Source organism: Microcaecilia unicolor, chromosome 6, assembly GCF_901765095.1.
Source record: "Microcaecilia unicolor chromosome 6, aMicUni1.1, whole genome shotgun sequence".
NCBI classification, from domain to species: Eukaryota; Metazoa; Chordata; class Amphibia; order Gymnophiona; family Siphonopidae; genus Microcaecilia; species Microcaecilia unicolor.
The window spans coordinates 29,843,945-29,871,490 of NC_044036.1; the positions used below are offsets into that span (position 1 = coordinate 29,843,945).

General features: G+C 43.9%; 1 protein-coding gene across 1 annotated transcript; it reads left to right on the forward strand.

Annotated features, from left to right (window-relative positions):
* TCEANC2 (transcription elongation factor A N-terminal and central domain containing 2) lies at nt 1-27,546 on the forward strand. The gene is made up of 5 exons (XM_030205845.1): nt 1-175; nt 276-378; nt 12,458-12,599; nt 22,522-22,715; nt 26,048-27,546. The coding sequence occupies exons 2-5, from the start codon at nt 277-279 to the stop codon at nt 26,234-26,236; spliced, it is 627 nt and encodes a 208-aa protein (XP_030061705.1). The 5' UTR covers nt 1-175; nt 276; the 3' UTR covers nt 26,237-27,546.

A 27,546-nucleotide genomic window follows, 5' to 3' on the forward strand; every position in this document is an offset into this window, starting at 1 on the left:
GAGAGAAAACATCGAGCGGAAACTGACCGGCTGTTTCCGTAACTTTTTCAGCGCAAAAATAAATGGGGATTAGAATGTGGGGGGTGTCTTTGCTAAATTTAAAGCCCCATTAAAATTATTACGGTGTTATTTGGGCAGTGTAATTTAAATATTCCTGACGTTGTTGAGATACAACGTAAGTGCCCAAAAGCTGAAATTCAGTAATTGTTACTTTGATGATCTTTATGATGGTTAAGTATTGTTAATATTTTTTTTCACTTTAAACATTCTAATAGCATGCATAAATTTGTCATCCGGAAACCTAAGGGGGAGGAAACCCCTACAAAGAAAAAACCAGAAGAAAAGGTTTATAGGCAAGCAACTATCGAGTCTCTGAAGGTAAGGATGGGAAGAGATTCTTACTAATTGCTTAGGAGACCTTGTGATGATTTTGTTTCACTGCATTGCCTAAATTGTGTTCCACTCACATGAAAACTAGGTGAAAAAGAACATATTAATGCAAACAGTGCAAAAATAGCCATGTGTTACTAGTATTAAATACAAGAAGCAGAAAATTTCAAGTAGGCATTAAAGGACTTCCAGATGTATAATTTTTTGGAAGAGGGAAGCATGTTAAACAAATAGGCATATTCATATTTCATAAACAGGATAACCCAGTTCCACCAAATGTACACTGTAAGATTAGTGTTGTCCTTCCAGTGATTGATAATCACTTTCAAAGCAATGGATAATCAAAAGTCAAATAAAGCTTTGTCTTCATCTGTAAGAGTAGTACTAACGCTGAAGATTTCAATATTAGGACCTGTTTACAAAGGTGTGCTATAGGCGCATTAGCATTTTTAATGTGCGTTAAATGCTAACGTGCCTATAGGAATGTATTGGTGCGTTAATGTTTAACACACCCTAACTTTAAAGGTGCATTAAAAATGCTAACGTCCCTTAGTAAACATACCCCTAGGTGTTTTAAAGATATTGGTTCATGAAGTTTAAAGATTTGTGAAAGTTCTTTCCAAAATAAAGTAAGATTTGGGCATTCAAAGATGAGATAAGGCTCCAATTGATGATTTACAGGACCAACATAAATCTGAAGAAATAGATGCACAAAGTTTTTAGCTTTTCTTGGTGTTCACGATGAAGCAGGAAAAACAAAGATTGGGAGATGGATGAGGACAGCGTGGCCTGTGGGTCTTTTGACCAAACCAATTTCTAAAGATCATCAGATAAATTATCTTGAATATCAAGTTCCCGTACTTTTTGTGTTTGAAAACTATAGTTTCTTTTGGTGCATAAGAAGGACTTATAGAATACAGATTCATTATGTGCAACTAAACAGTAATATTCCATTGCTGTAGCTGCCATTTCAGCCAATTTACTGTTTTTTTTTTAATCTATGTGAATGTCAATATTATTCCAAGGTATTACATCAAATGATTCCAGTAAATACTTAGGAACAGTATTGTAAAGTTTGTTGAAAGAGGAAATTGTGGCTGAAATAATGGGATAAATGATCCCACTACTTAGCTTTACTATTGGTATTGGACAAGATATAGAGAGGCAAAGGTGTACAAAGTTCCTTTTCAAACAAAAACCATGTAGAGTTGTGAGTGGAGGGATTCGAATTATACCAATGATAACCTTTACTTAAGATAAAGACAGAGTGATAATGTATGAAATCTGGGAAATCAACACCTCCAAAATTTTTAGGGAGAATTCCCACTTCAGCTCCTTGTGACCTTGGGCAAGTCACTTAACCTTTCATTTGCCCCAGGTACAAAAACCTAAGATTGTGAGCCCTCTAGGGACAGAGAAAGTACCTGCATGTAATGTGTACAGTGCTGCGTGCGTCTAGTAGCGCTATAGAAATGATTAGTAGTAGTAGTAATTTTAGAATTTCATAAAGCAATCTGAAGTGGTTTAGATTCATAAAGAAATTGTGATAAAGTTCTATCTATGTGTTTGAAAAAGAACTGAGGTAAAGGCAATAGGAAGCATACTAAGGAGGAACAGGGGTGATATGATACAGACGTTCAAATACTTGAAAGGTATTAATCCGCAAGCAAATCTTTTCCGGAGATGGGAAGGCGGTAGAACGAGAGGACATGAAATGAGATTGAAGGGGGGCAGACTCAAAAAAGATGTCAGGAAGTATTTTTTCACGGAGAGGGTGGTGGATGCTTGGAATGCCCTCCCGCGGGAGGTGGTGGAGATGAAAACGGTAACGGAATTCAAACATGCGTGGGATATGCATTAAGGAATCCTGTGCAGCAGGAATGGATCCTCAGAAGCTTAGCTGAAATTGGGTGGCGGAGCAGGTGGGGGGAAGAGGGGTTGGTGGTTGGGAGGCTAGGATAGGGGAGGGCAGACTTATACGGTCTGTACCAGAGCCGGTGATGGGAGACGGGACTGGTGGTTGGGAGGCGGGAAATACTGCTGGGCAGACTTATACGGTCTGTGCCCTGAAAAAGACAGGTACAAATTCAAGATATGAGTTTATCTTGGGCAGACTAGATGGACCATGCAGGTCTTTTTCTGCTGTCATCTACTATGTTACTATGTAATTCTAGGAGCAAGATTCGTCTCTAATCTTCCCCACCAAGTTAAGAATAGAGGAGACCAGCCAGAAGTTGTTGTCTTTAATAGTCTATAAAGTGTGATTGATATTTTTATCTATAATTTCTTGAATGGTCCTACCTAGGTATATTCCTAAATATTTAATAAACTAGCAGTTGAGCCCGTAAAAACAGGCTGGTATTGGGGTTTTCCTTCCTTCCCCCTCCCTCCCCGCGAGGTCGCCACCGCTACCGTTCCCCCCCCCCCCCCGGAGTCGCCGCCGCCAACCCTCCACCCGGCCCGGACCCTCTCTCTCTAGTCCGCTACTAAACTTACACATCCATTCGCTGGAACGCAGCACGCACATCAGCTGAGCTGCCGTCGGCCCTTCCTTCTCTGCCTGTGACCCGCCCTCCTGTGACGTAACGTCAGCGAGGGCGGGACACAGGCAGGGAAGGAAGGCCGATGGCAGCTCAGCTGATGTGCGTGCTGCGTTCCGGCGAATGGATGTGTAAGTTTAGTAGCGGAGAGAGGGCCCGGGCCGGGTGTGTGTGTGTGTGTGTGGGGGGGGGGTAACGGTAGCGGTGACCTCGGGTGGGCGGGTGCGGTATCAACCTCGGCGGCGCAGTTTCCCTCTCTGTCCCGCCCTCGTCATCACGTATTGACGCGGGGGCGGGACAGAGGGAATTCTCTACTGCGCATTTGCGAGTGAATCGGTCACTCGCCGTTTATATGTTTGATTGAGTTTGTGTTTTGGAAGGAAGTTAGAAAGTTCTTGATGTAAGGAGAGACACACACTTTTTTTCCCCAATTTATTTTATAACCAGAGATTTTTGAAAAGGAATCAATAGTTGAAAAAACATGTGGCAGTGGGTTTGAGGAGGTGGAGATACACAATTGAAGATCATCAGCATATATGTTTAATTTCTTTATTAATTTTCATATATACAAAGACCAATAAATCTTTGAAGGATACATCAACTTCAAATAAATCCACAAATGTAGATCAATTAACGATATCATAAGTTTTTAGGAAAAAAAAGGTCGGTATTGGATCATCAGCATATAATGAGAGTTTAACTTCAAAATCACAAATTTTAAAACCATTAAATTGTGTGTTTTGTCAAATGGACATAGCTAAAGGTTCAATGGCTAAATTACTCATATCACCCCTCTCCTCAGGTCACTTCACTGGCTTCCGATCAGATACCGCATTCAATTCAAGCTTCTCCTTCTTACCTACAAATGCACTCAGTCTGCTGCCCCTCACTATCTTTCTACCCTCATCTCCCCTTACGTTCCCGCCCGTAACCTCCGTTCACAGGATAAATCCCTCCTCTCAGTACCCTTCTCCACCACCGCCAACTCCAGGCTCCGCTCATTCTGCCTCGCCTCACCCTATGCTTGGAACAACCTTCCTGAACCCTTACGCCAAGCCCCCTCCCTGCCCGTCTTCAAGTCTTTGCTTAAAGCCCACCTCTTCAATGCTGCGTTCGGCACCTAACCCTTACCGTTCAGTGAATCCAGACTGCCACAATTTGACTGCCTCTATCGGACCGACCGTTCACTTGTCTATTAGATTGTAAGCTCTTTGAGCAGGGACTGTCTCTCTTTGTTAAATTGTACAGCGCTGCGTAACCCTAGTAGCGCTCTAGAAATGTTTAGTAGTAGTAGTAAAATAAAAGGGGCGAGAGAGGGCATCCCTGTCTTGTGCCACGATAAACAGAGAAGGATGAAGAGAACTTATTATTCCCCAAAATTTTAGCTTTGGGATTGAGATAAAATTATTCTATCATTTGTATGAAATTTGGATGGAAACCAGAGGTCCTGTTATTAAGGCATGCTAGAGTTTTTAGCGTGCACTAATGCTAGAGACACCCATATTAGCGCGTGCTAATTTTTAGCGTGCGCTAAAAACATTAGTTTGCCTATAGCACAGCTTAATAAACAGAGCCCCAAGTTAAAACCTGAAATAAATACCTCCACTCCACCCTGTCAAAGGCTTTCTCAGCATCTAAAGAGAAAGCTATTGTTTTTGTTTGTTTGTTTGTTTTCCGAGTATTAGCTAATGGGAGGATATTGCAAAATAATCTGGAATTATCCATAGTGGAGAATTGGGACATAAAGCCACATTGATCAGAATGAATAATATGGGGTAGAACTTCGGCTAGTCTAACGGCAATTATTTTGGCATAAATTTTACTATCCTTGTTAATTAAAGAAATAGGTCTATAGTTTGACACAAAATTGGGATCCCTCCCAGGCTTTGGAAAAACTGTTATTTGTGCTTCTGTAAAGGTACCATCTACAAATTGGGCTATATTAATCTGATTGAAAAAGATATGAAAGGGGCGATAGTGCAGTCGAAAAACTATTTGTAAAATTCTGCCCTTAGGCCTTCTGGTCCAGGAGCCTTGTTTATTGGAAAAGAGTTTATAGCTGTCATAATTTTATCTAAAGATATCTGGTTTTCCAGATCTTCAAATATAGAAGCATCTACTTTTATTTATTTTATTTAGAAATCCAATGATATCATCATTGGAAGCTGTAAATTCAGATGAATATAATTTTTGATAGAAATTTGAAAGATATTTTCAGAGATTGTTACCATATTATCTAATGGATTAAGAGAAGTAGCAGGAATGGCCTAGTGGTTAGGGTGGTGGACTTTGGTCATGGGGAACTGAGGAACTGAGTTCGATTCCCACTTCAGGCACAGGCAGCTCCTTGTGACTCTGGGCAAGTCACTTAACCCTCCATTGCCCCATGTAAGCCGCATTGAGCCTGCCATGAGTGGGAAAGCGCGGGGTACAAATGTAACAAAAATAAAAGATACTATTGGAGATTCTACATGGAATGTTGCTACTATTGGAGATTCTACACGGAATGTTGCTATCCCACTAGCAACATTCCATGTAGAAGGCTGCGCAGGCTTCTGTTTCTGTGAGTCTGACGTCCTGCACGTACGTGCAGGACGTCAGACTCGCAGAAGCCTGCACAGCCACATTGGTGATCTGCAAGGGCCAACTTCTACATGGAATGTTGCTAGTGGAATAGCAGCAACATTCCATGTAGAATCTCAGATAGTAGCAACAGTGGAGGAGTGGCCTAGTGGTTAGGGTGGTGGACTTTGGTCCTGAGGAACTGAGTTTGATTCCCACTTCAGGCACAGGCAGCTCCTTGTGACTCTGGGCAAGACACTTAACCCTCCATTGCCCCATGTACGCCGCATTGAGCCTGCCATGAGTGGGAAAGCGCAGGGTACAAATGTAACAAAAATAAAATAGATACTATTGGAGATTCTACATGGAATGTTGCTACTATTGGAGATTCTACACGGAATGTTGCTACTATTGGAGATTCTACATGGAATGTTGCTATTCCACTAGCAACATTCCATGTAGAAGGCTGCGCAGGCTTCTGTTTCTGTGAGTCTGACGTCCTGCACGTACGTGCAGGACGTCAGACTCACAGAAGCAGAAGCCTGCACAGCCACATTGGTGATCTGCAAGGGCCAACTTCTACAGTGGAGGAGTGGCCTAGTGGTTAGGGTGATGGACTTTGGTCCTGAGGAACTGAGTTTGATTCCCACTTCAGGCACAGGCAGCTCCTTGTGACTCTGGGCAAGTCACTTAACCCTCCATTGCCCCATGTAAGCCGCATTGAGCCTGCCATGAGTGGGAAAGCGCAGGGTACAAATGTAATAAAAATAAAAAATAAATTTTAGATTTTTTTCCCTTTTAAATATTGAGCTGGGAGTTGCCTAGCTTTATTTTGTTTAGAATAGTAGTTAGCTCCCAAAGTTATTTGTTGTTGAGCAGCAATTTTACTGTAAATATGGTTATATTGTACCCTCAAGTTAGAGAGAATTGAAATGTTTCATATTTGAGGGATTGGACGAGATAATTTTAAAAGTTTTTTTTTATTTTGATTTTTTAACCATTTTGCTGAGAAACCCATAGAGGCATATTTTCAAAGCACTTTGGGAGGCTAAGTTCCATAGGTTTCTATGGAACTTTGGGAGGCTAAGTGCTTTGAAAATAAGCCTCATAGTGTCCACCTCAATGTGTCTTAAAGGCATCCCACCAGATGTATCATGAGGAAGATTAAATTTGCAAAAGTCAGAAATACCAGTAGTGATATATTCTTTGAATCCATGTTAATTTACAAGTTTTGCATTAAATCTCCATATTCTATGTTTCGAAAAGAAATTGGATGGTATAAAATTTAGGATAGGAGCATGATCTGAAATAGTAGATAGTAGTATATTAGCTTCAATGACAGAACAGACTAAAGAATCTGAAAGTAAAAAAAAAAATCTATTCTTGAGTATGATTTATGTGGAATAGAATAAAAAGTGAAATCATTTAGTGTAGGATGAAGGAGCTGCCTGATCTTAGAGAGATTTAAATTCTTAATAATATATTTAGGAGTAAATCTCTGCTTTTGGAGGTTGTGGCTGGAGTTTGAGATTTTTTATTTATTAGAGGATTTAAAGTTAAGTTAAAATCTCCTCCTAAAATAACATTGGAGGGTTTTCTTAAGGGGATCATCCTTTGGGGGGGGGTTGATGAGTTTGGATAATCTATATGTTAAAAGCTTTCTTTGAAGTTTAAATTGGAAGACAAGGATAATCCTTTGCTGTTTTTCTTTTGGATATGCTTTTTCTCTTTTTTCTGTAAAGTGGGTCAAATATATTAAGGGGCTTTTCAAAGCACTTAGTAACCTATGGAACTTTGTAAGTCTGAGTACTTTGAAAATACATCTCTAAGAGAATCAATTGTAAGCCCCTGCAAAATTATAATTGTACCACTACATATTTTTTTTATTAATATTTTAAACACAACTGCAAAAAAAAAAAAGCAAAATGTAAGACTTAGAGGCATATTTTCAAAGTACTTAGACTTACAAAGTTCCATAGGTTACTAATAGGCTCATTTTAAAAAAAGAGAGATGTCCAAAAAGTGACATAAGTCAGCATTTGGACATCTATCTCACAGAAACGTCCAAATCAGTATTATCGAAACGTCTTTTTGGACGTCTTTCTCTGAAGTCCATCAGAAGGACGTCCAAATCTCAAGGGGGCGTGCCAGGCCCCCGTGGCTATGCCACTGATGTAACTCCAATTGTTTTTGAATTCTGTCACGTTTTGTCCCCATCACTTTTACTGGGAGGGTATTTCAGGCATCCACCCCACCCTTTCTGTGAAAAAGTATTTTCTACTGTTACTCCTAAGTTGACCACCTTACAACATCAGTTCATATTTCCTAGTTGTACTTCTTCCTTGTCTCTGAAAAAGATTTGTTTGTATATAAACTTTCAAATCATTTAAACATCTATATCATATCTCCCTTGTCCTTCCGTTCCTCTAAGATCTACCACTCTGTATTACTAATTCACTAGTAAAAAAGCCCCGTTTCTGATGCAAATGAAACGGGAGCTAGCAAGGTTTTCTTCTGTGTGCATGTGGGAGTGTGTGTGTCCCTGCCCTCTGGCCTCTCTCCCCTCCCCCCTCTGAGTCCTTCACTGTTACAGAGCCAGCGATTTGATTTCGTGCTTTGCTGTCCCCTCCCCCCTCTGAGTCCTTCAGTAAAAAAGCCCTGTTTCTGATGCAAATGAAACGGGGGGGGGGGGGGCTAGCAAGGTTTTCTTCTGTGTGCATGTGGGAGTGTGTGTGTCCCTGCCCTCTCTCCCCTCCCCCCTCTGAGTCCTTCAGTAAAAAAGCCCTGTTTCTGATGCAAATGAAATGGGGGGGGGGGCTAGCAAGGTTTTCTTCTGTGTGCATGTGGGAGTGTGTGTGTCCCTGCCCTCTCTCCCCTCCCCCCTCTGAGTCCTTCAGTAAAAAAGCCCTGTTTCTGATGCAAATGAAACGGGAGCTAGCAATGTTTTCTTCTGTGTGCATGTGGGAGTGTGTGTGTCCCTGCCCTCTGGCCTCTCTCCCCTCCCCCCTCTGAGTCCTTCACTGTTACAGAGCCAGCGATTTGATTTCGTGGTCTGCTGTTTTCCTTCACTGACTGTTTGTGTTACAGAGAGGGCGGGGCAGACACTCATAGGGAAACCGGATATCTCGCCCCCTTCACACTTCCGGCTGGAGGCTTCATAGAACGTTGGTGTTGCCTTTTATATAGAGAGATGTCCTCTAGTTCTATCACTTACCTTATGAATTTTTTTTGTGTTTGGAAAGCAATAAAACATGCAAAATATGATTAAACTAGTAAAAAAAAAACCGTTTCTGATGCAAATGAAACGGGGGCTAGCAAGGTTTTCTTCAGAGTGTGCATGTGGGAGTGTCTGTGTGTCCCTGCCCTCTCCCCCTCCCCCCTCCGAGTCCAGTCCTTCAGTGTTGTTTCCTGCTGTTCTGTGTTTTTGTTACAGAGAGAGTGAGGGCATCTCTCTCCCCTCCCCCCTCTGAGTCCTTCACTGTTTGGTGGGATTTCCTGCTGTGCTGTTTTCCTTCACTCATGGGGAAACCGGATATCTCTGGCGCTTCACACTTCCGGCTGGAGGCTTCAGTGGTGCCTTTTATATATATAGAAGATTAGATCGTAGGTAAAAGCCTGTTTTACTGAGTGAGTGCTAGCTATGCTGGTGCAGTGCGTCTCCCTTCGTATTTATTGGGTAGTGCTGTGGCTCTGTACCCTAAAAGATCTTATCAATGTGCACCCGAGAGGTGTCTTGGCAAAGGGGCATGCCCCTTGAGTCGTCCTGGATGTTTGGATTGCTTAATGGATATGGATTGTATATATTTTTTTTAATTTGTGAGAGGCTGTGAGGATATCTGTGATAAAATTTGCAAAGGTGGAAGTGGTATGACTGACTTCTTATATACTAGTTTTAAAAAGGAGTTGGTGAGATATTTAGATGATAGAATGAGAGGAGAGTCAGTGGCATACATTCCACCAGAGCAGCTCCTACAGTGCTGTGTGGCCTAGTCAAGGGGGGGGGGGGGGGAATGGGATGGCATTTATTTATTTATTAGGATTTATTTACTGCCTTTTTGAAGGAATTCACTCAAGGCGGTGTACAGCAAGAATAAGTCAAACCTAAGCAATTATAGCAGTAAAAATATTGTATTTCTGAGGCCCTTTCCCATGAGGCCTTTAATTGGAATCTCTGCTACTGGAGAGAGGGGTTGAGGATTGTATTCATCCACAGCAATCTTGTGACGGTGATAGGATTTATGCTTTAAAGATTCAAGGAGATGGGGCTAATTTTGTTCCGTGTTTATTTTGATTGAATCTAATGGAGTGCAGGATTTGTTTAATTGTATGTTTTGTCAGTGAATAAAGGATTAATTATTTGAGATTTAATTGAAAAAATCTGGATGTTCTATTTATCACAGAGGTCTGGTTGACAGGATCTGGTAGTATCCCTTTTTATGTCTCTGGGGACTTGCCGTTCTTCATCAATCTAGGTAAGAGTGTGAAACGGTAGGACAGCAATAAGTTTTAAGTCTTTCTTGGGTTGTTGCAGCTTGGTATAGGGAATATAAAGGTCTGTGACTATATAATGTTAGGGGTACAGTATAAATCCCTTGCTGTTAGCTATTGATGCATATGCCTTGGGTGTCTCATTTGGTTAAGGATGGTTCTGTTTTGGAGTTTTTATTGGATCATTTGTTGAAGGAGTCGGGTATAGTAGTGTTAGGAGATTGTAATAGTTATGTAGATGACTCAGGTTGTCCTTTAGCATCTATTTTTAAATGATTGTGGAATCTTTAGATTTGGTTTGTTTAATTTGGCAGCTGCTCACTGCTGGGACCATTTGTTGGACCTCCTTTTTATTGCTAGGGAACTGAAAAAAACAAGTTCATGAAAGGTGGCTACTTCCAAGATTATTTGGTCAGACCTGATGCGTTTTTTTTTTCATTGTGTGGGAATAGGGCATTAATGCAAGATTTAAAATTGGTAATCCAAAGTTGTGGTGACTAATAGGATTGATTAGATAGAAACCGGGAGGAAGAGAAGAGCCAGCCACCCGGAGGAGACATCACAGCAGCAGAATGGCCGCAAAGCGCACTGGCGCGCAGGGTGCCGCTGGGGAAGGAAGGCGTGAGTAGTCGAGTTGGGCAGGAGAGAGAGGAGTGTAAGGCGCGTGCCGGCACCGCAGAACAAGTTAGGATAATGCAGGCCGAACCAACAGATGGAGCAGAGCAAAAGTTAGAACACCTCCCTCCCATTGGTTTGCACCCGGGCGGTTCGCCCCCACCGCCCCACCCTCGGTACGCCACTGCTGATCCTACTCCCACCCATCTAATCAGCACTGTCTCTCCTATTGTCATCTCTTCTATCTGTCCTCAACCTTTCATTTTCCATTGCAACTGTTCCTGATGCCTTCAAACATGCTATAGTTACACCACTCCTCAAGAAACCTTCATTGCACCCTACCTGCCCTTCCAACTATGGCCCCATCTTGTTCCTCCCTTTCTTAACCAAGCTACTTCAACATGTTGTTCACTGCCATCATCTTGACTTTTTCATCTCAAGCTATTCTTGATCCACTTCAATCTGGCTTTCACCCTCTACATTCAACTGAAATAGCCCTTGCTAAAGTATCTACTTGCACTCATACTTCTCAGTCTATCTGCTGCTTTAACACTGTTGACCACCATCTACTCCTTGATACGCTCTCTTCACTTGGATTTTGGGGCTTTGTTTTCTTGGCTTTCTTCTTCTCTCTCCCATCATACTTTTAGTGTGTGCTCTGGTGGATCTTGCTCCACTTCAATCCCACTATCAGTTGGTGTACATCAGTGCTGTGTCTTGAGACCTCTTCTTTTCTCCATCTGTACTTATTCCCTTGGTGCTCTGATCTCCTCCCATGGTTTTCAGTATCATCTTTATGCTGATGACTTCCAAATCTATCTCTCCACACCAGAAATTTCGGCAGGAATCCAGGCACAAGTCTCAGCCTGCCTGTCTGACATTGCTGCCAGGATGTCTCACCACCATCTGAAACTAAACATGGCCAAGACTGAGCCTCTTATCTTTCACCCGAAACCCACCTCTCCTCGTCCCCCATTCTCTATCTCTGTGGATAACACTCTCATCACTTTGTAATCTTGGGGTCATCTTTGACTCCTCGCTCTTTCTCTTCACATATCCAACAGACCGCTAAAACCTGTCAATTTTTTTTCTCTTATCATATCGCCAAAATTCATCCCTTCCTTTTTGAGTACACTATCAAAACCCTTATCCACACTCTTATTTCATGGTCAGACTACTGCAACTTGCTTCTCACATGTCTCCCACTAAACCATCTCTCGCCCCTTCAATCCGTTCAAAATTCTGCTGCTTGACTTATATTCTGCCAGTGTTGCTATGCTCATTATTAGCCTTCTCATGTCCTTTCAATGGCCCCCTATCTCTTCCTGCATACAATTCAGACTCCTCTTATTGACTTACAAGTGCATTCACTCTGCAGCTCATCAGTACCTCTCCACTCTTCTCTCCCTGCAGTCCTCCCCTGAACTCCATTCATTGGATAAATATCTCTTATCTGTATCCTTCTTCTCCACTGCCAACCCCGTTCCTTTTTATCTTGCATCTTATGTCCGGAATAGGCTCCCTGAGTCAGTACATCAAGCTCCATCGGTGGCTGTATTCAAATTTAAGCTAAAAGCCCAAATTTTTGAGACTGCTTTTAACTTCTAACGCCTATTCACTTGTTCAGTATCCATGTTTATTTTATCATTCTCACTATAAGTAATTCCATAATCCCCTATTTGTCCTGTTTGTCTTAGGTTGTAAACTCTGTCGAGGAGGGACTCTTACATGTTTTGTGTACAGCACTGTGTACGTCTAGCAGCACTATAGAAATAATAAGTAGTAGTATTAGTATGTCAAGTATTAGACTTCTATCTGATGCACTTATTTAAAAAATTATTATTATTTTTTTTAATTTTCAGAGAGTTGTAGTTATAGAAGATATTAAAAGATGGAAGTGTATCCTGGAACAGCCTGATCAAACACGAGAAAAACTAATTGAAGTCTTACAAGAGCTAAAGAAGAAAATGCCCTCCAGGGAAATCTTAATCTCAACAAAAATAGGTAATTGATTCAAAATAATTGTATTTTTATTGAAGTCCTTTGTTTCACTTTAGGCTTCAGATGGCTGACAGATCCATGCACACTGTCACATTTAAGTAATGCTATTTGTGAAGCTATAATAATACCTTACAGTACAGTGTATGTATTGTCCTCCTTCAGAGCGTTCACAATAAAATTACCATATCGAAGGACATTCTTGACACAACCTGCAGTCCCACTAAGAGTAGGGCAGAGATAAGCAGGGGCCTAGCTACGGGTGGGCCGAGGTCCACCCAAACTTAGCTGAGGCCCGCCCCGTTTGTCCTGCTCCAATGGGTGCCGGTCTTCTAGGCACTGTTTAGGCAGCAGCTGTGGAAGTGCACAGCCTTTTAGTTTGCCGTGGATCAGCCATGTGTGTTTAGGAAGCCTCTCCTCCTACCTGCGCAGCAGCGGAACCAACTTTTTTTTGTGCAGGTCCAGGTCGGGAATGGTGGCTCCTTCCAGTGCTGCACCATTGCTCCTCCCTCACCAGTTTTTATATCCCGGTAGCGATCATGATCGGGATGTACACTCGGATTTAACCCATCGCTCAGACTCAGGTCTGGAGGATTTTAGAGAGAGCCGTGGAGCACGCCCAGAACTGCCACCCCGACTGCCCCCATGAAAACTCCCTCAAAACTTCCTTTAAAAAGGAAACCAAAGTGCTGAAGACCCTCTGCAGTCACTGCTCTCCGACGAGCGTCTCACTCAGGACGCCTGCCTTGCATTGTCTCCATCCCCTCGCACCGAGCACGGGAAAATCTGCTGCCAGTGCCGCAGCTCAGTCTTGGCCTACAGGGTTTCCTTCACTGTTCCAGGCTGCCGGCAATAATTGAGAGATTTCTGCACCAGCCCGCGGCTCCAAACAGGCACAGGAGCTAGCACAAGGAGCACACTGCAGTTCTCTCTCGTTTACACAGATAAGCCCAGCTGCCAGGTAAAACAAATGGGGGTTTGTTTTTTTAAAAGCCGGTGGTGGGAGGCGGGGCTGGTGGTTGGGAGGCGGGGATAGTGCTGGACAGACTTATACGGTCTGTGCCCTGAAAATGACAGATACAAATCAAGGTAAGGTATACACAAAAAGTAGCACATATGAGTTTATCTTGTTGGGCAGACTGGATGGACCGTGCAGGTCTTTTTCTGCCGTCATCTACTATGTTACTATGTACAGTGTAATGCTGGTGGTGGGCTCTTCACTTCCTGGGGGGGGGGGGGGGGGAAGGTATATTTATTTAATCATTAAATATACCTTTTTTCCTCCTTGGCAGTGAAAAGCTCACCCCCACCCAGAAACCCACCAACATTACAACTTTTTGTCTGTGGGTTTCTGATTGGGGGTGGGCTCAGTTCTCAGGTTCACATTTTATTTTGTTTTATTTGCAAGAAGTCTTTATTATCAATGAACCATAACAAAAATGACATTTTACACTCAACAAGGATGCAGTGCTCCATAGTTTATACAAAGAATCTATTAATACTCCCTGATAAGTGGCATAGAACAATATCAACTTGCCTTTAGTAACATCTCCAAACATCAAAATTTTTTAGAATTTTACTGGATCTAGTAATTTTCCACCCCCCCCTCCCACTGGACACAACTAACTATATTCATTCATATCGCTCTCTAAACATATAAGCCAATTTTACAGAGCATCCGAGGGGATGTATTTCCATACTGCTTGCCAATTCCCCATCTGGTGTTTGCGCTCAGCAATTAATCTCTCCATCTCTCTCACGTATCTCAGTTTATCGAGCCACTTCGTTACCGGGGGCACCCCCTCCCTCCTCCAGTGTGAAGCCAAGACCACCCTTGCTGTGCCAACCACTTGGTTCACCAGTTTCTGTTGGGCCGGCGTTATACCGGCAATCCGGGCAGAAAACAAAAACACCTCCGGGACCAGTGGCACTGTGCATCCCAACCATTTCTGCAGCCTGACGTGGACCGCCCTCCAATATGCCCGGATTTGTGTCCCATTGTACCCCTTTGACCACACCTCCTCCAACACCCACCCGAAGAAGCCGGGAATATCTTCTGTATCCGGGCAGGTGTGAGGTACCACCGATAGAGCATCTTCACAGCGTTTTCCTGCAGGGGTACATGGGTTGATACCTCCACCACTTTTCTTTCTATTCTCTCCCACTCAGACTCTTCCAGGCCCACACCCAATTCCTTCTCCCAACCTCTTCGATGTGCACCACTACAGGGTGAGTGCTGGCTTATGCTTTGGTAGAGGTGACTTATCAGGCCACGAGAGGATGTAAGCTTCCCACTGATCTCCTCTAAATCTACTACTACTACTACTATTTAGCATTTCTATAGTGCTACAAGGTGTACGCAGCGCTGCACAAACATATCAAGTTTCTTCAAATTTTTAAAAAGAGGTATTTTTCATGTTGGTGTGGGTTTTGGGTGGGGATGGTTCTGCAGTACCCAGGTTAAAATTAAAAAAAAAATGTTTTATATGTAATGAAGAGAGGTTTCTGGGTGGGGTTAGTTTCTGCAGTGCCCAAGACATTAAACCCCCCCCCCCCCCCCCCAGAATGTTTTATATTTAAATGTTGGTGTACTTCAGAGGTGGGGGGAGGGGAGATGCCAGACTATGGGGGGTGGTGGGTAGGGGGTAGGACAGGGCTGATGCTAGGCTACAGGGAGGAGTGGGGGGGTAGGGGTAGGGCTGATGCCTAGCTATGGGATGGTAGGAAAGGGAATGGCTGATGCTGGGCGATTAGGATGGATTTGGGGGTAGGGATGAAAGGGCTGATGCCGGGCTATGGGGAGGGAAAGGAAGGGGTAATGCCTGGCTAAGGGAATGGATAGTGCCCACCCATATTAGCTTTGGGCCCACCCAAAATGTCAGGTCTGGCTACGCCACTGGAGTTAAGCAGCCATTAACTCCGTTCCCACAGCTGGCCTCTGCTCGTTGTCCCAAGAACTTTAGCAGGAGAGGGCAGGGCTGCAGCAGCAGAAATAGCAACTACAGAGAGGGCTGGGGAAGATGAACTTCTCCCCTTCCAACAGGTCTTGCAAATCATATCTCAGCCATCTTTAGTATACTACAGTTCAAGGTGGTGGTTGTAGTGGCATTTAATTTAACACACATGGCTTAAGTTCTGGCTTCAAGCTGTTCATAGTCTGGCATCCTGAAACTTGTTTTCTTGAAGAGGAAAAACCTTCAGCACAACTCTGGTCACTATTTCTGTTTTAAACGTTTATTTTGAATGGCTTTAGTCTGCTTTAAATTGGACATCCAGTAGCATGATGATATGCTTGAAAGCAATTTGTGGAACCGTAGTGTTTAATAGTTAACACATTTTAATCATTCACTGTAACGTGTCTCCAAGGCAAGTTCAAATGACTTATATAAAATAAGTGTTCACAAAGAATGACTTCAGGACACTTCACATACTCTGGTATAAGACATTAAGAAGGCAGCATTTTGGTCACAGCCCTTTTCTAAAGCACAAGTAGCAAGCCTTTTTCAGAAAAAAGAGGGCTCTACAACAAAATATGCCATTCCTTGTCATCAAGCAGATGAAGCCATTACGTATGGGTTGTGTCCATCAACCAGCAGGGGGAGATAGAGAGCACTCAACTTTTCACAGTGCCTCATGGCCAGCTGGCTCCATTGCCTCTTCAGTATTCTCTATCTCCCCAAGCAGGGTGGCTGCAGCCAGGGCCGTGCCGATGCGGTAAGCGAGGTAAGCGCCGCAGGGGGGCGCCCACCTCTGGAGGGCGCCGCCCGCGGTGTTACATAGACCCGCGCCGCTTGAGGCCTTTAAATCTTTTTCACATCGGATGCGGGTGTCACCAGAAAGGGGCGGGTGCCGCGCTCCGCGCTCTTCATCCTGGCACCCCCACCCCCAGCCCTTCCCTTTAAATTTATTTGCGACGACGATAGCGAGTCGCAAGCACCATCGTGTGGAAGAATGAAGCGGATATTAGCTTGCTTTTCCCTGTCCTTTCCCACTCAGTGGATGCAGGCACATTGGTTCGCCTTTCCCTGCCTTCCCACTTATCTGAGCCTCCGGACTGAATTTATTTACCTCTTTTACCTCTGCTTTCCTCACAGCGTTTAAAAAAAAAAAAAAAAAAGTCGCATCGCGCTTTAGCGCAGCGATCTTGGAAAAGAGGTTTTTCTTGAGATTCTTCTGCAGGACCGGAGCTGTGATACTCGGTCTAGTGAGGTAAGAGTGTTTTCTGACTCCTCCGGGGTGGGCCCGTGATCGAGACTTTTTTGGCGCGAACCGCCATTTTGAATTTACCGATGTTTTTGACGATGGCTGCGGAGACTGTAAAGCGCTGTTCTAAATGTGGCAAGCGCAAATCAGCAGCGGGGCTCTGTAAATCGTGCTGTACAGACGGTAGAGCCGGCCCGAGCATGGTGAGCGGCGGTCTTTCGTGCTCTGAGCTTGCAGCGGACGCCATGTTGGATATTCCACATGGTGCGGCCTCCGTTGCGACGGAGAGCCCTGAATCGGGGGGGGGTCCTCTGAGTGACGCTTATAAATAGAGCTGATAGCCCTTGGCAGGATCCGGGCGGTCAGGGAGCGGTTTTGTCCCCTGATTTTGTTTTAATGCTGCATAAGGCATACATGCTTAAGAGAGCTCTTCCACAGGGCTCTTCGGACCCTCTGCCTGCCCGCCCCCCCCCCCCCCCCCCCTCCCCGGTGGATCCTGGCCTTTTGGAGTTGGCTTTGCCTGTTTCTTCTCCTCCTGATAAACGCAGAAGGGCTAATTCCCCTTCTGAGTGTAGCGCCCCCCCCCCCCCCCCCCCCCCCCCCGTGGTCGGGCTATGAGGATTCTGGGGGGTCTGGCAGAGCTTCTTGGTCTGAGGAGCCAGAGTCGGGTGCAGAATTGCCACAGGATCTTGATGATCCGTCTGCGGTGAGGATTTTCCACCGCGAGGCGCTGCCAGCGCTTATTTCAGATGCCTTACAAGCCCTCTCGATTGAAGATCCAGGGAGTGGCACAGCATCCTCTGTTAATCCAAGGATGGCTAGTACCAGAAAGCCTGCTCGAGCCTTTCCTTTGCATGACTTCATCCAAGAGCTTATTTCGGCTCAATGGGCTGGCCCCGAGGGACCTTTGAAGGTTGCCAGGGCTATGGGGCAATTATACCCTCTGAGTGAGGAACATTTGGCTCGCTTTGCAATGCCTAAAGTGGATGCCCTGATCACGGCTGTGACAAAGAGAACTACCCTCCCTGTTGAAGGAGGTGTTGCCCTGAAGGATATTCAAGACCGCAGGCTTGATTCAGCTCTGAAGCGGTCCTTTGATTTGGCAGGTCTCACTGTTCGGGCGTCTGCATGCAGTTGTTATGCTGCTAGAGCCTGCCTAGCTTGGTTACAGCAGGCAGTGGAACAGCCCGGTGATGGAGCGGAGACCTTATCTGAAGTGGCTCCGCGGATGGAGTCGGCCTTGTCCTTTAAACAAGTTCCCTTTCTGTATACAGAGGTGTACCAGCTAAGCACTTGGATTATTAGCCGAAAGTGTTAGCTGGAGGCATGCCAGTAGGATGTGAGTCACCAGACTGCAACCATCTGCATAGACAAACATCACCTGATCACACTTCCATTGCTTTAAGCAACTCCTATAGGTTGCATTTCTGTAATCATCTTCATTGTTATATCACGTGCCATGAGTGTACACAGCAATGTGTGTGATGAGTCTCTGGTTACCGTATGCTTACCCTGAGCAATTTTCAGTCAAAGCGTGAGTACAGCCAGGCAAGTTAGGAAACCAGTTTTAAGTTCTGATACCACAAAATAGTGCAGAAGGCCTGTAAAGTGGTCTATTTTCATAATTTTCTGCAAGGTTTGGAGTTCCTGTAATTTCTAGAAGGAATAAACGTCTGCTGAAAAACATGTGCAAGGTGCACTATCTGATCCTTATCTGGTCCTTGTGTTTAGCTCCCCCCCCCAGTGGATCTTTTCCCTTTCCAGAAATCACAGAAATATAAAAGTTTTATTTTGCTTGCTATGCAAATTTTGTCCTAGGCTACATAGTGAGTGGTGTACAGGGAAAGTGTCGGCAGTTTGTCATCAAGAAGCATAAGAGGATCTGGTAGGCAAAGTGACAATAGTGTATAAATTAAATATACTCTGAGAACTAATGTATGTAGACATAATTAAGAAATGTTCCTTTTCTGGAAAGGTGAACTTGACTGTAGCTCTCAAGGATCAAGTTTGCCTACCCCTGGGAAACAATGTTTGATTTGCATTGAATTTCCTTTCCTATTGGCTGAACTGGTTTTTCCTGTGCTTTTGAGGCTTTGAATTCAATCTTGACTGGCTTATTGCCCAGGGAGGGGAGGTGAAGTCAGCCGTTTAGTGTCCAAGTTTATTAAAATTTGATATACTGCACTTCCTTGTCTACTCCAGACCATTCCCGATGAGTGGGTAATATGCACTCCTACCAGCAGAGGGAGACAGAGAACAACTGAATAGTGACCTTGCAAAGGAGCTGTGCAACCCCCTCCCCCCCCCCCCACCACCACTTCCTCCGTATTTCTCAGTTTCCCAGTAGAGGCAGATGATTTGTGCAGTCTTTCAGTGGTCTCTGTTTTGGGTGTGCCTTTTTGGCCCCGTTTGACAAAAAAAAATAAAAATAGAATTTCTACAGGAACAGGTTGTTCTACAGACTTTCTTAGGTGGAAAAAAAAGAGCACAGGATTTCTGGAAAAACGGGCCCGCCCGCCAGCCTGCCCGTTTGTCCAGAAATCCGGACAAACGGACAGATTGCTAGCCTCCCCTCCCCTTACTTACTGCTGCCCTTGTGGTCTAGTGGCCTCTTCCGCCTTCGGGGCAGGAAAGAGCCCCCCTCTTTCCTGCCTGGAGCGCTGCCCTGCATGCATCCTTCGTGTTGCTGACCTCGGCAGCGATTCAAAATGGCCGCCGAGAGTTGAAGTGACCTCGTGAGACTTCAACTCTCGGCGGCCATTTTGAATCGGCGCCGAGATCAACAACAGGAAGGATGCATGCAGGGCAACGCTCTGGGCAGGAAAGAGGGGGCTCTTTCCTGCCCCGAAGAGGTCAATAGACCACCAGGGCAGTAGTAAGGTAAGGGGAGAGGGGGGTGACGGGGAGGGGCAGTGACGGTGTGTGTGACGGGGGGGGAGGGAAAAATGTGACGGGGCGGAGCGAGGGCGTGAAAGGGGGCAGGGTGGGGTTTGAAAGGGGGTGGGGCTTGTGTGCTCCTTTTGGGGGGACAAAATATGGTAACCCTATGCATAACTTACAGTATTAAGTTACGTGTGTAAATGTGGGACCCACACCTTGCATTTATCCACTAACACTCTGATTCTGTAAAGGTCACCAAAAATTGCGTGCACAAATTTAGGCATGGCCCCGATTTTGCATATTCAATTTAATTGCATTATGAGCCAATTATTGCCAGTAGTTGGCTTTTTAATAAGCAATTATTGGTGCTAATTAGAATTAATTGTGTTCAACGTGTAAAGTTAGGCGCAGGATACGCAACTAAAATTTACAAGCAGTCTGAAAAAGGTAATGTGGAAAGGAGACGGTCATGGGTGTTTCTGGGCGTGGTTTTGCATTACGCGTGTAATTACAGAATAAGGGTGCTCTGTGTGTAAATTCAGACATGGGCATTTGCACCACGTTTTTGTTGGTGCAAATGGTTGCGCCTAAATTTACACGCAACCATAACGCTTAAGCGCTATTCTATAAACCGCACTGAACTTTAGGCGCGGCTTATACAATATCTGCTTAAGCAGGGTTTATTTATTTATTTATTTATTACATTTGTACCCCGTGCTTTCCCACTCCAAGCAGGTTCAATGCGGCTTACATAGTAATAGAGATTACAGAGTATTGATAGAGAAAAATAAGTCAAGTATAACAGGATAATGAAAGAGAGAGGTAGGTAGAGGTGGGCAAGGGAGACGGGAGGTAAGAGCAAGGGGTAGGTGAGCACAGGAGAAGGGGTAGTGGAGGGGGAGGGGACATGGGATAAACATAAGGAAGTATGGTGGAGGGATGTGATCTGGGTCATTGTCGTTGCTCCTGGATGTGTGTTGGGTAGATGGGTTCATAAAGTTAGTTTGGGTTATTTGGATAGGCTTGTTTGAATAGATGAGTTTTTAGTGATTTTCCGGAAGGGTAGATGGTCACTGATTGATCGGATAGGTCTGGGTGTAGGGCATTCCAGGGTTGGCTGCCTAAGAAGGAGAAGTTGCCGTTTACTGAATTTAGCCCTAAACAAGTTGTGTGCTTATGTTATAGAACACTGCTGAGCGTGCCGCTAACACTTACACATGTAACTAACAGTTGTACACATAACTGCTAGTATTCTATAACTTATGTGCACAAATTGGTATCTAACTTAAGGCAGTCTGTGTTAGAATGAGGGGGTTGAAGTACAAGTCTCCCCCCCCCCCCCCCACCACCACCTTTGACCCCCTGGAGCTCATTCTGGTAGGCATTCACAAATCAAATAAAGAAGGAATTGCATTGACATTTCAATTTGTTGGGATTGTGTTTCTCTTCGGTAGTCTTCTGCCTTTCTCGGTTGTGCTCAAGGTTGCTTCACTACTTCTCAGGAGGGTCTAAGGCAGAGAAAGTGGAAAGCTATGCAAATGTATGGACATTTTTCTTTCTTCTAAGGTCATCTTGAAATAGTAACGGGAAAGGCTAAGACCGTGGGGTCAGAACTGACTGAGGTTTCCTGTATCTAAAGCATAGTTTACATTGCACTGTAGATAGGTGGAGGGTTGATATACGAGCACATTTTGTAAATGTCGGTGTATGCACGAAGGACACTCATAAGTACATAAGTAATGCCATACTGGGAAAAGGCCAAAGGTCCATCGAGCCCAGCATCCTGTCCCCGACAGCGGCCAATCCAGGTCATGGGCACCTGGCAAGCTACCCAAACGTACAAACATTTTATACAAGTTATTCCCGAAATTGTGGATTTTTCCCAAGTCCATTTAGTAGCGGTCTATGGACTTGTCCTTTTGGAAACCGTCCAACCCCTTTTTAAACTCTGCCAAGCTAACCGCCTTCACTACGTTCTCTGGCAACGAATTCCAGAGTTTAATTATGCGTTGGGTGGAGACAAATTTTCTCCTATTTGTTTTAAATTTACTGCACTGTAGTTTCATCGCATGCCCCCTAGTCCTAGTATTCTCTCAAATGTATACCTGCTACACAGCAGATTAAAACAAGTGAGAACGTTTGTGCACATTAGTGCTGCTTCTGGGTTTCTGGTGCACAAAGGGACATAGATGCTTGTGCTGGATTTATAAAGTACTAGTCAATGGTGAAGTGTGGTTTGAAGAGTGTATTTTTGTTCACTTCTATTTGGACACTGTTTTTTGGCTTTTTATAAATTAGGGAACAGAGATGCACCTTTTTAGGCATTCCATGTAAGTGCTCTATTATAAAATCAAGCTGTAAGAGGCCTCCAACGAGGAGAAGCATTTCCAAGAAGACTAACTGATATTGAGGGAAGGGGATAGAGGACTACCAGTGTCCATGTTTATATTTGGGCAAATTAAATGAAGGACTATTTTTTTTTTTTTTTTTTTTTTTTGCAGGGAAAGTGTAAATCACTGTTTCCCTACATTTGTGGTTATGCTTCCATTTTAAGAGGGAAAACAAGCCCTGCCTTGCCACCCAGAGTCCCTGTAGCATCAGTTATAAGGCTGCTGTTATCCCCTGCCTACCATTGAGCCCGCACAGGCTTAGTTATGCAATCTCTGTGTGGGCCAATGACATGGCCTTTTTCTGGTTGTGAACTCAAATGCTGCTTTTGTGACCCCATTTGGAGTCATACCCCACACTTTAAGAAGCACTGGTGTAGGCAGTAGAATGACGAGCTAACTGATGTGCTTGCCGGATCACCATACAGACCATAACTATTCTTTTCATTGCTCGGTAGGACACACGGTGAATAAGATACGCAAACACTCGGACCAGGAAGTTACTGGTTTGGCAAAAGAAGTCTATACCCAGTGGAAAACATTCCATGCAGAGAATGCCAACAAGCCATCAATTGAAGTTCGGAGCGATGCCAAATCAGAGAGCCTGCGACTCAGTGCTCGGAAGCTTCTGTCTGATGCATTGCAGCTTGAGGTAATAACATGCAGCTTCATTCTCAGTGATTACTGGCTTTAGAGGAATTTCACCTAGAGATTAATGACTGTGACTAATAGAGTTAGGGAGCAATTCTGTAAAGTGCGCCAAAGTTAGATGCCAAGATGCAACGTGCTAAGATCTAATTCTATAACGCTATCCTGGGCACTCGGATTTCATTCTAGAATGTTAGCATAAGTGAGCGTTTACATGCCAGTATTTAGATGTGCCCACCTACCCCTTGTCAATAGAAGGCATAAATGCACGCACTTGTGCCTTATGGCAGGGGCGGGCAACCTCTGTCCTCGAGGGCCACAACTCAGTCGGGTTCTCGGGATTTCCCCAATGAATCTGCATGAATCTATTTGCATGCAAGTAGATGTCATGCATATTCATTGGGTAATCAATACAAATAAAATTTTGTTTCAATAATTTTTATTGATGATCAACATGTTACATAGAGTCGTATCATTTCCAATAGAACCTTTTGAATATCATATCCTATTTAGGAACACAAATATAGAACATTCAAATTTATCATCAAAGATTTTACATTTTTCTCCCTCCTATCTCCCCCCCTCCTTATGTTTAAGTTTATTAAACTTTGCAACAGAAAAGAAAAAATCAACCACATGTCAAAAGGAAACGTAGTACATGAAACATGGTATTAAGCACAATTGTGTCTCAAGGGGCATTGGTTCTTATGGCCCGACACTAAAAAGGTTTCTTTTACAGCGATATTTTACAAATAAAGTTTAAAAAAAGAAAATAAGGTGACACCTTTTTTTTATTGGACTAACAATGCATTTTTTGATTAACTTTCCAAGGTAACCCGTCTTCAGATCTGAAGAAGAAGGGTTACCTTGGAAAGCTAATCAAAAAAATGCATTGTTAGTCCAATAAAAAAAGTGTCATCTTATTTTCTTTTTTTGTTTTATTTTTTTTTCCTGTTGATTACCTTTAAAAGTGGACCAACACGGCTACCATATCATTATATTTTATTATTTTTTTTTATTTTTTTTATTTTTTTATTTTGTTACATTTGTACCCCGCGCTTTCCCACTCATGGCAGGCTCAATGTGGCTTACATGGGGCAATGGAGGGTTAAGTGACTTGCCCAGAGTCACAAGGAGCTGCCTGTGCCTGAAGTGGGAATCGAACTCAGTTCCTCAGTTCCCCAGGACCAAAGTCCACCACCCTAACCACTAGGCCACTCCTACACTGTTGCTACTATTTGAGATTCTACATGGAATGTTGCTATTCCACTAGCAAACATTCCATGTAGAAGTCGGCCCTTGCAGATCACCAATGTGGCCGCGCAGGCTTCTGCTTCTGTGAGTCTGACGTCCTGCACGTACGTGCAGGACGTCAGACTCACAGAAACAGAAGCCTGCGCAGCCTTCTACATGGAATGTCGCTAGTGGAATAGCAACATTCCATGTAGAACCTCCAATAGTAGCAACATTCCATGTAGAACCTCCAATAGTATCTATTTTATTTTTGTTACATTTGTACCCCGCGCTTTCCCACTCATGGCAGGCTCAATGCGGCTTACATTGGGCAATGGAGGGTTAAGTGACTTGCCCAGAGTCACAAGGAGCTGCCTTTGCCTGAAGTGGGAATCGAACTCAGTTCCCCAGGACCAAAGTCCACCACCCTAACCACTAGGCCACTCCTCCACTGTTGCTACTATTTGAGATTCTACATGGAATGTTGCTATTCCACTAGCAACATTCCATGTAGAAGTCGGCCCTTGCAGATCACCAATGTGGCCGCGCAGGCTTCTGCTTCTGTGAGTCTGACGTCCTGCACGTACGTACAGGACGTCAGACTCACAGAAACAGAAGCCTGCGCAGCCTTCTACATGTAATGTCGCTAGTGGAATAGCAACATTCCATGTAGAACCTCCAATAGTAGCAACATTCCATGTAGAATCTCCAATAGTATCTATTTTAATTTTGTTACATTTGTACCCCGCGCTTTCCCACTCATGGCAGGCTCAATGCGGCTTACATGGGGCAATGGAGGGTTAAGTGACTTGCCCAGAGTCACAAGGAGCTGCCTGTGCCTGAAGTGGGAATCGAACTCAGTTCCTCAGGACCAAAGTCCGCCACCCTAACCACTAGGCCACTCCTCTATATTCATTGGGGAAATCCGGAAAACCCAACTGAGTTGTGGCCCTTGAGGACCAAGGTTGCCCATCACAGCCTTAGTGTATTCTGTAACTTAAGCATATAAACGTTATACAATCCAATGTCCTGCCCATTCACCACCCACTGTGGTGCCCCCTTGCATTTACACACTACACGAGTTGTGCCCCAGAGTTAGATGAGTGCATTCTTTTCTTGCCTGTCTTGCTTTTTCACTGTCCCTGGGAACCAGTCACAGAACGTGCTGTTTAGCAATTGGACAATGTATGCAGGAAACCGGTGGTGGATGAATTGGGTCTTAACTAGATTTATCTTTACACATTTCTTTCTTATTGTTGCAACCTAGACAGATCTGGAGGTCTGCCACTTTCACCCCTGTAGTAGAATAGCACATAGTTGCCCTGCTGGTTACCTGTGCAGGTGTGTGTACACTTATGCACATGGCTATATATAGTAGATTTTATGCACCTCAAGTGGCACGCAGATGTGCGAGCCCTGTTGTAGCACTGCCTTTAATGTGCTCAGACCCTAGGGAAGGGTGAGGGGAAGATGACTGCAGCTACAGTGGCGGCCCCTGCTGGCCACAGAGTGGTGCTGCTGGTATATCTTGGAGGAGGTACCTTTCCAACCTCTGGGCTGATGGAAGTTACCTGGTTCTGTGCAAGGAGAACTGAAGACACAAGAGAAGGGGAACAGGCAAAAAGGGAAGAGAAGAGGGGAATAACTTTTCTTAAAATGTCTTTCTTTCTGACTATGCCTAGTGTTAAGAAATGGTGCCATATACCCAGCAGACAGCTTTCTCTCTATGTAATAATTCCTTTTGGATTTAAAGACTGCCACCTGAAATCATCATCCTAGGGAAACGGAAAATATTAAACTGGAGCTCCTTACTTTTGGGGGTTGCATTTTATCACTGTATTTGTAGAACAGCTTTGAATCTAAAGTCACAAGAAATAACAATCTTATAATAGTTTTGCTGTCTTACTGGAAAGTAGTGTGGTTTTATCTTGACACTGAACACATTGGCTGGTATAAATAAAAACTCATCTTTTTTGAGCTTGGTGTGTACAGTTTTTTTTTTTCTTGAAATAAGTAAAAGAAAAAAAAAATGCCTTCATTTTTCTTTTATGCAGTGTAGTCTCTCAAGTTTTAAGTGGTAAATGCTGTTTTGTTTGTTTTCAGGTGGATCACCCACTGGTGGAGAACATCGAGCGAGAAGTGTTTCACATCTGTTCACGGCTCGTTGGCGTGCCGTATCGGAGGACAGTGAGGGCCCTTGTCTTCACCTTAAAGCACAAACCAGAAACCCGAGCCCAAGTCAAGGCCAATACGCTGACAGTGAGCAAGCTTGTTCAGAGCCATAAAAAGTGAAGCCGCTCTGGTGGCTGAAATATATGGGGCAACTGAACCTGGGTCAGCAGCATGTTCTCTTCGCGGCATCTTTCTGAATGCCAGAAACGGGGCTCTTACATTGTTTCTCCTCACTGGCTATGCAGATCTCCCATGTTTCTTGAATAGGTGTGTAGTTAGATATTGGGAATAAGCAACTTTCCGTGAATGCTGTGTTTTCGTCACGAATCATGGGGCTGAATCTCAAAGTATCGATGGGGCTGCAAACAGGTCAGGAGTTTGGGTGACCTAAGCCCATCTGAATTAACTTGACATCTTTTTGAATTACCCCGTGGAATGAAAAATAGGCAGATGGTGATTCAGCATTCAAGACCTGGACGACTTTGAGAGTTTTAATTTGCCACATTGGTTGTAGATTATGGGCATTGATATTGTGATTCTGTGGTTAGCCATAGTCACATCAAAGGATACTACAGAAAGTGATAAAATGAGGATTTGGAGATTGATGGTACAGCTGTGATATAACAGCAAATGTATGAAAATGTGAAGAAATTAGATTAGGATTGTCAGGCTGCTGCTGTGTCTTTGCTTCAGTTGGCATAGCTCTGCTGCTGCACCACAGATGAAAAGAAAACATGGCCCAGAAATGTCTACATTTTCATTAAAAGGTCTAATAAAACAGTGCAAATTCAGAAATAGATTTAAGGTATTGCTGAATGGGGACGAGAAATACTGGGATAACAAGATTTGTCCCCTGTTTGACTAGCCCTGACAGTGTCTGTAAGCTTTCTAGGCCAGTAAAGGGGGGGGGGTAATTGTGTAAAGTGGGTACTAAATACAGGCATAAATGACCAGATTAGCGGCACATACGCTTGTATATGCCAATAATCTGGCTAAGTGCTGTTCTGTATCAACTTTGATGGTGCATAGTTTGCAGGTGGCAATTTGGGCGGAGTATGGCCAGGGCTCACAGTTACGCGCTTATAGAATCCTAGACGTTAAGTGCATATCTCCAGAATCTAGGTGCAAACATTTACACCAGCTCCGCAACTAATGTACGTCCTCGGGCCTAAACACATACGTGTGTGTATACCCAGTAACGCTAGTATTCTATAAAGAAAAGTTGGTGCCTGCCTTTCTTTGTAGATGGGCTTCAAATAGTTACCCATTTATTGCTTAAATATATTAAAATATGAGAGCAGCAGCAGTTAATGAGCCTCCAGCTTTCTTACTCCTAGTTCTCCTCCTCCCAAATGGTGTTTTTATTTTTTCTAGTTCAAGTTCTCTTTATGTTTTAACTTTTTTATTGATGTCGCAGTTTACAACATATA

Coding starts and splice junctions, on each gene's coding strand:
- TCEANC2 (XM_030205845.1), top strand. CDS start 277: ATGCATAAATTTGTCATCCGGAAACCTAAGGGGGAGGAAACCCCTACA. Junction 379..12,457: donor CAACTATCGAGTCTCTGAAG/GTAAGGATGGGA, acceptor TTTAATTTTCAG/AGAGTTGTAGTTATAGAAGA. Junction 12,600..22,521: donor CTTAATCTCAACAAAAATAG/GTAATTGATTCA, acceptor ATTGCTCGGTAG/GACACACGGTGAATAAGATA.